The sequence below is a fragment of the Pleurodeles waltl genome, chromosome 3_1 (genome assembly GCF_031143425.1).
Source record: "Pleurodeles waltl isolate 20211129_DDA chromosome 3_1, aPleWal1.hap1.20221129, whole genome shotgun sequence".
Lineage (NCBI taxonomy): Eukaryota > Metazoa > Chordata > Amphibia > Caudata > Salamandridae > Pleurodeles > Pleurodeles waltl.
In genome coordinates, this window is record NC_090440.1 from 1451317598 (window position 1) to 1451331059 (window position 13462).

The 13462-nt window shown below is 48.1% G+C and overlaps 1 protein-coding gene across 2 annotated transcripts in view; it reads right to left on the bottom strand.

Annotated features, from left to right (window-relative positions):
- LOC138283370 (uncharacterized) overlaps nt 1-13462 on the bottom strand; it is a 188590-nt gene that overhangs the window by 119819 nt on the left and 55309 nt on the right. For both annotated transcript variants that reach the window (XM_069221353.1, XM_069221355.1), the window contains one exon: nt 4420-4557. In XM_069221353.1, the coding sequence (XP_069077454.1) occupies nt 4420-4557 (138 nt within the window). The remainder of the gene's footprint in view (nt 1-4419; nt 4558-13462) is intronic.

Here is a 13462-nt window from a genome sequence, read left to right on the forward strand (position 1 = left end):
GGTTGGCGTAGTGTAGTTTCAGAACAAACCATAAGTGAATCGGTCAGAGGTCTCCAGTGCAGTTAGAGCTGACTAACATTAGTAAGTTGTAAGTTTTATAACCTGTGGGTTAAGAACTGATGCAGTGACAGTTGAAACCTGTGGGAGATCAGTATTGATATGAAACTTCATAAAAGTATACAGAGAAAACATATTTAAAACAGATGACAACAGGTCAGGTCAAAGGTCATTATAGAAGTACAAAATCCACTGAGTATGGTTATTGGTAAGTGGTAGTTAGCTAATCGTTAGTGGATTATCAGTGAGTAAGTTGCAGTCAACCTCACCTGTTCATTGCTGCGGTGTGAGGTAAGCGTCATGTGGGATAAAGGCTCTGTATCCCATTTTCAGGGTGTGGAAGCAACTCAAACATTTCTGCGTGCCATTGATAGTAAGGAAGAACAAACTTGTGCACCCAATTTAGGCATTTAAGTTAGAGCAGTAAATGCGTGTGGGGAAGTGCATACTTCCCATGCACCATTCCCACAGATCATTCCGGATTCTGCAGACTGGTAATGTGTCAATTATCCCTTTTGAAAGTTAAGAAGTCATTTTCAAGTCTTGGATTTCCGAAATCTAAGAGTCCAGTTCTTTAGGATCATCAAAGATATTGGTTTTTCCGTTGAAGGTTGTTTTTATTTGTGCAGGGCCAATAAATTAAAAAATTGTATTGTCAGGTCTTTCAAAGTTTGCCTCTGGGATAAGAACACCTTTTGTTTCTTGACAGTGTCTTTGGAATAATCATGTGAGATCCCGATGGAAGAGCCTTGCCACTTGATTCTTTCTATTTTCTTCATCTGTGTGAGAATATCTTCGATATGCAAGTAGCAGAGGGGTCTGAAGATGAGTGCTCCTAGAGCTTGGCTGTTTGAGGGTTTATATGTGGGGACTCTGTGCACACAAGCTATCTCAAAGTCCTTGTGGAAGTTTATATTAAGCACTTGGGGGATCCATTTTTCAATGAATGCAGTACAGGAAGGGGCCTGATTTTCGCTGCCTTCTGGAAGCCCAGAAACCCGCAAGTTACCCTTTTATTGCTGTTTTCGAGGTCGGTGATGTTTCTTTCTAGTCAGACCAGTCTCGAGGAGGTGGTAGAAAAACATTTAGAAGAGTTATGTTTGTGATCTTCCAGGAGATTTATAAGTGATACTATTTTAGAAACTCTGACACCCAGTGAAATCATTTGTTTTAAAGATGTGAGGTCCCTCTGTATTGTTTCTGTGATGCACTTTGTCGATTGAGCAAGCACGTGCTGCATATCTAGTTTCTGCATAATTAAGTCTTGAGTAGTAGAGTTGTCAGATTTGGATTTTGTAAAGGAGTCTGGGCAGGAGGGCCCTGTTTATGTCTGTTTTGCACTGGTTTAGTATCATTCAGCCCTTCGCTCCCTTCTTTGGGGTCATGAGACTTGGTGTCTGCCATTTTGAGAGAGGGCCTTACAACATGTCCCATGTGGGGTGCACCTTAGTGGGATTTGTGCAGCCCTTGTGGTATTTGCCAGAGGTAAGAGTGAAATGAGGTCACTGGGTGAAGTTAGCGTGTGGAAAGGCATGAAGGTAGATTGGATTCAAGGTTTTCAGCACTGCAGAGCTTCCAGACCTTCCAGAGCTTCAGAGCCCCGATAATGCTTAGATGCTTAGATTGCACCTTAGTCCACAGAAGACTGTGGATTTCACTAGGCGACCTTTGCAGAATGTAGAGTGGTGCAATGAGGTGCAGTAGTCGGTGCCACTCCTGTGTTATGGCTACATTTCAGGAGTTTTGACATGGAACTCCAATGTGCAATGCGGTGTAGCAAGCTACAGCACATTGGAATATAGGGGTTTGCCCTCTACCCCTTCCTGAGTGCAGTTTTTGAGTTACATTAGTGATGTAAGACCTCTGGATCCCAATATGGGTAAGAGAGGGATTACCGGGGGTAGAAGCTCTATTCATGCTCAAAGGTTCTTGAGCATGCGCTAGTAGGTGCTGTTGAAAGTGGTGGCACCCATCTTAGGGTCAGGATGCTGCAGAATAGCGCCACTATGAGGTCACCTCTGGGGTAAGGTGTTGGTAGTCACACTGGAGTGACCAAGTGGAGATTCAGACATGTGGTGTTCTTATGTCAGCTGTTTTAGGGACAGGCAGTGTGAAGTTGGTTCTGGAGCACTTGGTGATGAGAAGAGCTTCTACTGTGGTTCTGTTACCTGAGAAAGGTTGTTAGCTGCACCACATCTTACAACAATCAGGGCACTTCCTGGTGAATCCGTGGAGGTGATGTACCGGGAGAACAGGCTGTTTTAACTTCCCGGCATGGCGGAGCTTCCTTCCCAGGCGGTCATTTTCTTCGGGCGATAACCACGACCCCTTAACACCATTCGTCTTCAAATAAAAATTTTGTACTTTTAAAGTACTGGGCATTTAATTAATTGTTTTCAGATGGTTGTGCCCACTTGGTCCAGTGTAAACAAAGACTGCAACCTTTACAATGCACAGAGCTGGAAAAGTGAATTTTCCTGACCCGAAAAAACATTGGAAGCTTTCGAAGACAAGTGCCAAACGTAAAACAGAAACGGCAGCTGTGATATGAAGCATGTCACTTTGGTAAGGTGCTAAATTGAAAAAAAGTACAGCAAAGACAAAGTGAATCCTAAACAAGATGGTTATGGGCTCATTCATGCTTTTTTCACAATCCATGTCACAGGGCGCGGGAATCTCCCTTAAATCAAGACTCCAGCGTGACTGTTGAGTTGTCCTATTCACATTAGGCCGGGATTTTACTTTTTGATGGTCAGATGCACACCCTCTTCGGTAGAATATGGCAGTGCATGCCAGCTGTGCCAGCTTTGGCTCAGCTGTGTGGCATTGCTTATCACAGCTGGTGATCAGTTTACAGTCAAGTCTGGAATTGCACTGTTAATGCAGCAATAGAACCAGGCACAGCTCTCAGGTTTATATCAGGTTTGTATCATGTTCTGGCAAGTTAACTTGATTGTCCTTTGCAGCCCTGCGAAGTGCCACACATTGCTTGACAGTATCCAGTCCCTGCGGGGTGTGGGGAAGTGTATTAAATTGTGTTACCCTAACACGAGACATGTGGCACTTGGCAGACTGAGGGGGTCATTCTGACCCTGGCGGTCGGTGACCGCCAGAGTCACCGACCACGGGAGCACCGCCAACAGGCTGGCGGTGCCCCGCCGAGCATTCTGACCGCGGCGGTTCAGCCGCGGTCAGAAACGGAAAGTCGGCGGTCTCCCGCCGACTTTCCGCTGCTCGGGAGAATCCTCCATGGCGGCGGAGCGCGCTCCGCCGCCATGGGGATTCTGACACCCCCTACCGCCATCCTGTTCCTGGCGGGTCTCCCGCCAGGAACAGGATGGCGGTAGGGGGTGCCGCGGGGCCCCTGGGGGCCCCTGCAGTGCCCATGCCAATGGCATGGGCACTGCAGGGGCCCCCGTAAGAGGGCCCCACAAAGTATTTCAGTGTCTGCCATGCAGACACTGAAATACGCGACGGGTGCCACTGCACCCGTCGCACCCCTGCAACTCCGCCGGCTCCATTCGGAGCCGGCATCCTCGTTGCAGGGGCCGGCTGCAACCCAGCTCCAAAAGAGCGCCTGCCGGCCCAGCGGAAATGTAAGAATGGCCGCCGCGGTCTTTTGACCGCGGTGCGGTCATTTGTCGGCGGGACTATGGCGGGCGGCCTCCGCCGCCCGCCATAGTCAGAATTACCCCCTAAATGTCCCCAGGAAAGATTCATGGCATTTTCACAATCAGGGCCCAATTATCTGTTGGACAGAAGACTGCACAAAGGAAGACCTTTTGCTTTTCCTAATAACTGTCCTTGTGTTCCTGCAAACGTATATATGTATGTTCAGAGTGAGGGAATACCGGGTCTGATTTTCCCAACTGAAAATCATACCAAGTAAGATCAACTGGGGCCTGGCCTGAAAGCACAGCCTTGCTATTGTCCCTAGCCTAGAGGCAGGCGTCTGATCCTGGGTCAGAGCTCACCCCCACGAGCCGGGGACTCCATCCCGCGGGGTCCTATTCATTAATTATCGGGAGAGGGAATGCTGTCCCTCTCCCTGACTCTCTATAAGGCCCCAGGGACCCCATCCTATGGGGCCAACCTTATCATTATCCAGCGCATCAAAGAGGTATGTTTTAACCGACGTTTTTACCTAATTATATTGTCACTTTAACCTTTGTGATTTTTCAGTGAATATATACATAATATGTTGCTTTAGTTTAGAATTAAAGGCTCAGTCTTCTTCCAGAAGAGATGGAGTGCAAGTGGAGAACGAGCGAGACACAGAAATAGGGTAATACTAATTTTCTTTGGGCACGGAGTCAAAGCAAATTATAGACCACAATTAAAGCTATGAAAACTACTACATACCGTGGTGAAACTTTTTGTCAAAGCTTCTATGAGCACATCTGGCACAATGGTATCTTGAAGAATCTCGGTGATAAAAGAATCAACAAAGTCCCGTGCAAAGTCTTTGTTTTCAAAGAAATTACTTAATGCCTTACTTTCCTGGAGAAAGACAGGGAAATAAAAGGGTGTACGGTTAGAACACAAACAAGTAGTGACAAACATGTAATGTGACAAACAACACTTCTTACTATTAATTAATAGTTAAGAAAATGAATGAATGAAAAGTCTCTTGCATAACTGTACTGTCATAAATTGGGTTGTTGGTTGACTTGGGTATGAGCCCTGGTCAAGCAGCACCTATAGTCCTAGCCAGGGTAAGTGACAGGCAAACCCCAAATCAACCTGTGCTCACCCTCTGGTACCTTGGCACACAGCAGTCAGGCTTAACTTAGAGGCAATGTGTAAAGTACCTGTGCAATGCTTCAAACAGTAAAGCAGTGCAAACATCACACTAAAAGATTCCACACCAGGTTAGAAAAATTACTCTGATTTTAATTAATTGAAGAGGCCAAAATCCAATAATTAGAACTCAAATTATGAATTTTAAAGATTAAGCTGTAGAAAAGAGCTTAGAAGCAATAAGCGCCAATTTGGGATATCTGGCGGCGCTGGACTGGAACACACTCAAAGGTTCAGGCGGATTGAGATAGAGGGCATGCCAGCTACAGGGACCCAGTTAGGCCTGCTGAACAAAAGTACCTTAACCCTGGTTGCGGATCACTGCGTTGGTTCAAAAATACACAGTGGAGGTGGTGCTTTGATTCTCTCCATATAACAGCGGTGATGCATTTGTTCCTAGATGCGCCGGAGTTAGAGTGCAAGTTCCTGCTGCATCGACATTGAGAAACCAGGTGCCGGGTGTAAGGAAATGCCTCCTTGGCATGGTTGCCCCCTGACTTTTTGCCTTTGCTGATGCTATGTTTACAATTGAAAGTGTGCTGAGGCCTGCTAACCAGGCCCCAGCACCAGTGTTCTTTCCCTAACCTGTACTTTTGTATCCACAATTGGCAGACCCTGGCATCCAGATAAGTCCCTTGTAACTGGTACTTCTAGTACCAAGGGCCCTGATGCCAAGGAAGGTCTCTAAGGGCTGCAGCATGTCTTATGCCACCCTGGAGACCTCTCACTCAGCACAGACACCCTGCTTGCCAGCTTGTGTGTGCTAGTGAGGACAAAACGAGTAAGTCGACATGGCACTCCCCTCAGGGTGCCCTGCCAGCCTCTCACTGCCTATGCAGTATAGGTAAGACACCCCTCTAGCAGGCCTTACAGCCCTAAGGCAGGGTGCACTATACCATAGGTGAGGGTACCAGTGCATGAGCATGGTACCCCTACAGTGTCTAAACAAAACCTTAGACATTGTAAGTGCAGGGTAGCCATAAGAGTATATGGTCTGGGAGTTTGTCAAACACGAACTCCACAGCACCATAATGGCTACACTGAAAACTGGGAAGTTTGGTATCAAACTTCTCAGCACAATAAATGCACACTGATGCCAGTGTACATTTTATTGTAAAATACACCCCAGAGGGCACCTTAGAGGTGCCCCCTGAAACTTAACCGACTATCTGTGTAGGCTGACTAGTTTTAGCAGCCTGCCACAAACCGAGACATGTTGCTGGCCCCATGGGGAGAGTGCCTTTGTCACTCTGAGGCCAGTAACAAAGCCTGCACTGGGTGGAGATGCTAACACCTCCCCCAGGCAGGAATTGTCACACCTGGCGGTGAGCCTCAAAGGCTCACCTCCTTTGTGCCAACCCAGCAGGACACTCCAGCTAGTGGAGTTGCCCGCCCCCTCCGGCCAGGCCCCACTTTTGGCGGCAAGGCCGGAGAAAATAATGAGAAAAACAAGGAGGAGTCACTGGCCAGTCAGGACAGCCCCTAAGGTGTCCTGAGCTGAGGTGACTCTGACTTTTAGAAATCCTCCATCTTGCAGATGGAGGATTCCCCCAATAGGGTTAGGATTGTGACCCCCTCCCCTTGGGAGGAGGCACAAAGAGGGTGTACCCACCCTCAGGGCTAGTAGCCATTGGCTACTAACCCCCCAGACCTAAACACGCCCTTAAATTTAGTATTTAAGGGCTAACCTGAACCCTAGAAAATTAGATTCCTGCAACTACAAGAAGAAGGACTGCCCAGCTGAAAACCCCTGCAGCGGAAGACCAGAAGACGACAACTGCCTTGGCTCCAGAAACTCACCGGCCTGTCTCCTGCCTTCCAAAGATCCTGCTCCAGCGACGCCTTCCAAAGGGACCAGCGACCTCGACATCCTCTGAGGACTGCCCCTGCTTCGAAAAGACAAGAAACTCCCGAGGACAGCGGACCTGCTCCAAGAAAAGCTGCAACTTTGTTTCCAGCAGCTTTAAAGAACCCTGCAAGCTCCCCGCAAGAAGCGTGAGACTTGCAACACTGCACCCGGCGACCCCGACTCGGCTGGTGGAGATCCGACACCTCAGGAGGGACCCCAGGACTACTCTGATACTGTGAGTACCAAAACCTGTCCCCCCTGAGCCCCCACAGCGCCGCCTGCAGAGGGAATCCCGAGGCTTCCCCTGACCGCGACTCTTTGAATCCAAAGTCCCGACGCCTGGGAGAGACCCTGCACCCGCAGCCCCCAGGACCTGAAGGACCGGACTTTCACTGGAGAAGTGACCCCCAGGAGTCCCTCTCCCTTGCCCAAGTGGAGGTTTCCCCGAGGAATCCCCCCCTTGCCTGCCTGCAGCGCTGAAGAGATCCCGAGATCTCTCATAGACTAACATTGCGAACCCGACGCCTGTTTCTACACTGCACCCGGCCGCCCCCGCGCTACTGAGGGTGAAATTTCTGTGTGGGCTTGTGTCCCCCCCGGTGCCCTACAAAACCCCCCTGGTCTGCCCTCCGAAGACGCGGGTACTTACCTGCAAGCAGACCGGAACCGGGGCACCCCCTTCTCTCCATTCTAGCCTATGCGTTTTGGGCACCACTTTGAACTCTGCACCTGACCGGCCCTGAGCTGCTGGTGTGGTGACTTTGGGGTTGCTCTGAACCCCCAACGGTGGGCTACCTTGGACCAAGAACTAAGCCCTGTAAGTGTCTTACTTACCTGGTTAACCTAACAAATACTTACCTCCCCTAGGAACTGTGAAAATTGCACTGTGTCCACTTTTAAAACAGCTATTTGTGAATAACTTGAAAAGTATACATGCAATTTTGATGATTTGAAGTTCCTAAAGTACTTACCTGCAATACCTTTCGAATGAGATATTACATGTAGAATTTGAACCTGTGGTTCTTAAAATAAACTAAGAAAAGATATTTTTCTATACAAAAACCTATTGGCTGGATTTGTCTCTGAGTGTGTGTACCTCATTTATTGTCTATGTGTATGTACAACAAATGCTTAACACTACTCCTTGGATAAGCCTACTGCTCGACCACACTACCACAAAATAGAGCATTAGTATTATCTATTTTTACCACTATTTTACCTCTAAGGGGAACCCTTGGACTCTGTGCATGCTATTCCTTACTTTGAAATAGCACATACAGAGCCAACTTCCTACATTGGTGGATCAGCGGTGGGGTACAAGACTTTGCATTTGCTGGACTACTCAGCCAATACCTGATCACACGACAAATTCCAAAATTGTCATTAGAAATTCATTTTTGCAATTTGAAATTTTTCTAAATTCTTAAAAGTCCTGCTAGGGCCTTGTGTGTTAAGTCCCTGTTTAGCATTGTCTTTTAGAGTTTAAAAGTTTGTTAAAAGTTTGAAATTAGATTCTAGAAACAGTTTTAGATTCTTTAAAAAGTATTCCAACTCTTAGCAGAATAATGTCTGATACAGAGATGCAGGTGGTGGAACTCGACACCACACCTTACCTCCATCTTAAGATGAGGGAGCTAAGGTCTCTCTGTAATATAAAGAAAATAACCATTGGCTCCAGACCTACCAAAATTCAGCTCCAGGAGCTGTTGGCAGAGTTTGAAAAAGCCAACCCCTCTGATGATGACATCACAGAGGAAGAAATTAGTGACTTGGAGGCCAATGTCCCTCCTCCAGTCCTAAATAGGGAGAACAGGACCCCTCAAGTCCTGTCTCCAACTGTGTTAGTCAGAAATAGTGAGTCCCTCACAGGAGGGTCCCACATTTCTGAAATCACTGAGGATGCTCTCAGTGAAGATGACCTCCTGTTAGCCAGGATGGCCAAAAGATTGGCTTTAGAGAGACAGCTCCTAGCCATAGAAAGGGAAAGACAAGAGATGGGCCTAGGACCCATCAATGGTGGCAGCAATATAAATAGGGTCAGAGATTCTCCTGACATGTTAAAAATCCCCAAAGGGATTGTGACAAAATTTGAAGATGGTGATGACATCACCAAGTGGTTCACAGCTTTTGAGAGGGCTTGTGTAACCAGAAAAGTGAACAGATCTCACTGGGGTGCTCTCCTTTGGGAAATGTTCACTGGAAAGTGTAGGGATAGACTCCTCACACTCTCTGGAAAAGATGCAGAATCTTATGACCTCATGAAGGGTACCCTGATTGAGGGCTTTGGATTCTCCACTGAGGAGTACAGGATTAGGTTCAGGGGGGCTCAAAAATCCTCGAGCCAGACCTGGGTTGACTTTGTTGACTACTCAGTGAAAACACTAGATGGTTGGATTCAAGGCAGTGGTGTAAGTAATTATGATGGGCTGTACAATTTATTTGTGAAAGAACACCTGTTAAGTAATTGTTTCAATGATAAACTGCATCAGCATCTGGTAGACCTAGGACCAATTTCTCCCCAAGAATTGGGAAAGAAGGCGGACCATTGGGTCAAGACAAGGGTGTCCAAGACTTCAACAGGGGGTGACCAAAAGAAAGGGGTCACAAAGACTCCCCAGGGGAAGGGTGATGAGACAACCAAAACTAAAAATAGTAAAGAGTCTTCTACAGGCCCCCAAAAACCTGCACAGGAGGGTGGGCCCAGAGCCTCTTCACAAAACAATGGGTACAAGGGTAAAAACTTTGATCCCAAAAAGGCCTGGTGTCATAGCTGTGAACAGCATGGACACCAAACTGGAGACAAGGCCTGTCCCAAGAAAGGTTCCACTCCAAACTCCCATCCAGGTAACACTGGTATGGCTAGTCTCCAAGTGGGATCAACAGTGTGCCCAGAGCAAATCAGGGTCCACACTGAAGCTATTCTAGTTTCTGAGGGTGGGGTGGATTTAGCCACACTAGCTGTCTGGCCGCCTAACATGCAAAAATACAGACAGCAACTCTTAATTAATGGGACTAGAATAGAGGGCCTGAGGGATACAGGTGCCAGTGTCACCATGGTGACAGAGAAACTGGTTTCCCCTGGCCAATAAATGACTGGAAAAACTTACACAGTCACCAACGCTGACAATCAGAGAAAAGTACATCCCATGGCAATGGTTACTTTAGAATGGGGAGGGGTCAATGGCCTGAAACAGGTGGTGGTCTCCTCAAATATCCCAGTGGACTGTCTGCTTGGAAATGACCTGGAGTCCTCAGCATGGGCTGAGGTAGAACTAAAAACCCATGCAGCAATGCTGGGTATCCCTGAACTGGTGTGTGTGAAAACAAGAGCACAGTGCAAGGCACAGGGTGAACAAGTAGAGCTGGAGTCTGGAAGAATGGCCCAGCCTACCAAGAGAACAGGAAAGTCAGTTGGGAAACCAACTACAACACAGCAAAAGAAAGGGAACCTCTCTTCTCAGGAAGAAGTTCTGCCCTCTGAGGGAACTGAGCCTTTGGAGCTTGAACCTTATCAGGTTGAGCTCTTAGGCCCAGGGGGACCCTCAAGGGAGGAGCTGTGTAAGGGACAAGAAACCTGTCCCTCTCTTGAAGGCCTTAGGCAGCAAGCTGCTGAAGAGTCCAAAGGCAAGAAAAATGGAACGCATAGGGTCTATTGGGAAGATGGACTCCTGTACACTGAGGCCAGAGACCCCAAACCTGGTGCCACTAGGAGAGTGGTAGTGCCTCAGCTGTTCAGGAACTTCATCCTAACATTGGCCCATGACATTCCCCTTGCTGGACATTTGGGACAAACCAAGACGTGGGAGAGGTTAGTCAACCACTTCTACTGGCCCAATATGTCCAACATGGTTAAGGAGTTTTGCCTCTCCTGCCCCACCTGTCAAGCCAGTGGTAAGACAGGTGGACATCCAAAGGCCCCCCTCATTCCACTTCCAGTGGTGGGGGTCCCCTTTGAAAGAGTGGGTGTGGACATAGTTGGTCCACTGGAACCTCCCACAGCCTCAGGAAATATGTATATCCTGGTAGTAGTGGATCATGCTACCAGGTATCCTGAAGCTATTCCCCTTAGGTCGACTACTGCCCCTGCAGTAGCCAAGGCCCTCATTGGTATCTTTACCAGAGTGGGTTTCCCTAAGGAGGTGGTGTCTGACAGAGGTACCAACTTCATGTCAGCATACCTAAAGCACATGTGGAATGAGTGTGGAGTGACTTATAAATTCACTACACCATACCATCCACAAACTAATGGCTTGGTTGAGAGATTCAACAAGACATTAAAAGGCATGATCATGGGGCTCCCAGAAAAACTCAAAAGGAGATGGGATGTCCTCTTGCCATGTCTGCTTTTCGCTTACAGAGAGGTGCCACAGAAGGGAGTAGGATTCTCACCCTTTGAACTTCTGTTTGGTCATCCTGTAAGGGGACCATTTGCCCTTGTTAAAGAAGGCTGGGAGAGACCTCTCCATGAGCCTAAACAGGACATAGTGGACTATGTACTTGGCCTTCGCTCTAGAATGGCAGAGTACATGGAAAAGGCAACCAAAAACCTTGAGGCCAGCCAACAGCTCCAGAAGTTTTGGTATGACCAAAAGGCTGCACTGGTTGAGTTCCAACCAGGGCAGAAAGTCTGGGTTCTGGAGCCTGTGGCTCCCAGGGCACTCCAGGACAAATGGAGTGGCCCTTACCCAGTGCTAGAAAGGAAGAGTCAGGTCACCTACCTGGTGGACCTGGGCACAAGCAGGAGCCCCAAGAGGGTGATCCATGTGAACCGCCTTAAGCTCTTCCATGACAGGGCTGATGTGAATCTGTTGATGGTAACAGATGAGGATCAGGAGGCAGAGAGTGAACCTCTCCCTGATCTTCTGTCATCAGACCCAAAAGATGGCACAGTAGATGGAGTGATCTACTCAGACACCCTCTCTGGCCAACAGCAAGCTGATTGTAGGAGAGTCCTACAACAGTTTCCTGAACTCTTCTCCTTAACCCCTGGTCAGACACACCTGTGTACCCATGATGTGGACACAGGAGACAGCATGCCTGTCAAGAACAAAATCTTTAGACAATCTGACCATGTTAAAGAAAGCATCAAGGTGGAAGTCCACAAGATGCTGGAATTGGGAGTAATTGAGCGCTCTGACAGCCCCTGGGCTAGCCCAGTGGTCTTAGTCCCCAAACCTCACACCAAAGATGGAAAGAAAGAGATGAGGTTTTGTGTGGACTACAGAGGGCTCAATTCTGTCACCAAGACAGATGCCCATCCAATTCCAAGAGCTGATGAGCTCATAGATAAATTAGGTGCTGCCAAATTCTTAAGTACCTTTGACTTGACAGCAGGGTACTGGCAAATAAAAATGGCACCTGGAGCAAAAGAGAAAACAGCATTCTCCACACCTGATGGGCATTATCAGTTTACTGTTATGCCCTTTGGTTTAAAGAATGCCCCTGCCACCTTCCAAAGGTTGGTGAATCAAGTCCTTGCTGGCTTGGAGTCCTTTAGCACAGCTTATCTTGATGATATTGCTGTCTTTAGCTCCACCTGGCAGGATCACCTGGTCCACCTGAAGAAGGTTTTGAAGGCTCTGCAATCTGCAGGCCTCTCTATCAAGGCATCCAAATGCCAGATAGGGCAGGGAACTGTGGTTTACTTGGGCCACCTTGTAGGTGGAGGCCAAGTTCAGCCACTCCAACCCAAGATCCAGACTATTCTGGACTGGGTAGCTCCAAAAACCCAGACTCAAGTCAGGGCATTCCTTGGCTTGACTGGGTACTATAGGAGGTTTGTGAAGGGATATGGATCCATTGTGACAGCCCTCACTGAACTCACCTCCAAGAAAATGCCCAAGAAAGTGAACTGGACTGTGGAATGCCAACAGGCCTTTGACACCCTGAAACAAGCAATGTGCTCAGCACCAGTTCTAAAAGCTCCAGATTATTCTAAGCAGTTCATTGTGCAGACTGATGCCTCTGAACATGGGATAGGGGCAGTTTTGTCCCAAACAAATGATGATGGCCTTGACCAGCCTGTTGCTTTCATTAGCAGGAGGTTACTCCCCAGGGAGCAGCGTTGGAGTGCCATTGAGAGGGAGGCCTTTGCTGTGGTTTGGTCCCTGAAGAAGCTGAGACCATACCTCTTTGGGACTCACTTCCTAGTTCAAACTGACCACAGACCTCTCAAATGGCTGATGCAAATGAAAGGTGAAAATCCTAAACTGTTGAGGTGGTCCATCTCCCTACAGGGAATGGACTTTATAGTGGAACACAGACCTGGGACTGCCCATGCCAATGCAGATGGCCTTTCCAGGTTCTTCCACTTAGAAAATGAAGACTCTCTTGGGAAAGGTTAGTCTCATCCTCTTTCGTTTGGGGGGGGGTTGTGTAAGGAAATGCCTCCTTGGCATGGTTGCCCCCTGACTTTTTGCCTTTGCTGATGCTATGTTTACAATTGAAAGTGTGCTGAGGCCTGCTAACCAGGCCCCAGCACCAGTGTTCTTTCCCTAACCTGTACTTTTGTATCCACAATTGGCAGACCCTGGCATCCAGATAAGTCCCTTGTAACTGGTACTTCTAGTACCAAGGGCCCTGATGCCAAGGAAGGTCTCTAAGGGCTGCAGCATGTCTTATGCCACCCTGGAGACCTCTCACTCAGCACAGACACCCTGCTTGCCAGCTTGTGTGTGCTAGTGAGGACAAAACGAGTAAGTCGACATGGCACTCCCCTCAGGGTGCCCTGCCAGCCTCTCACTGCCTATGCAGTAT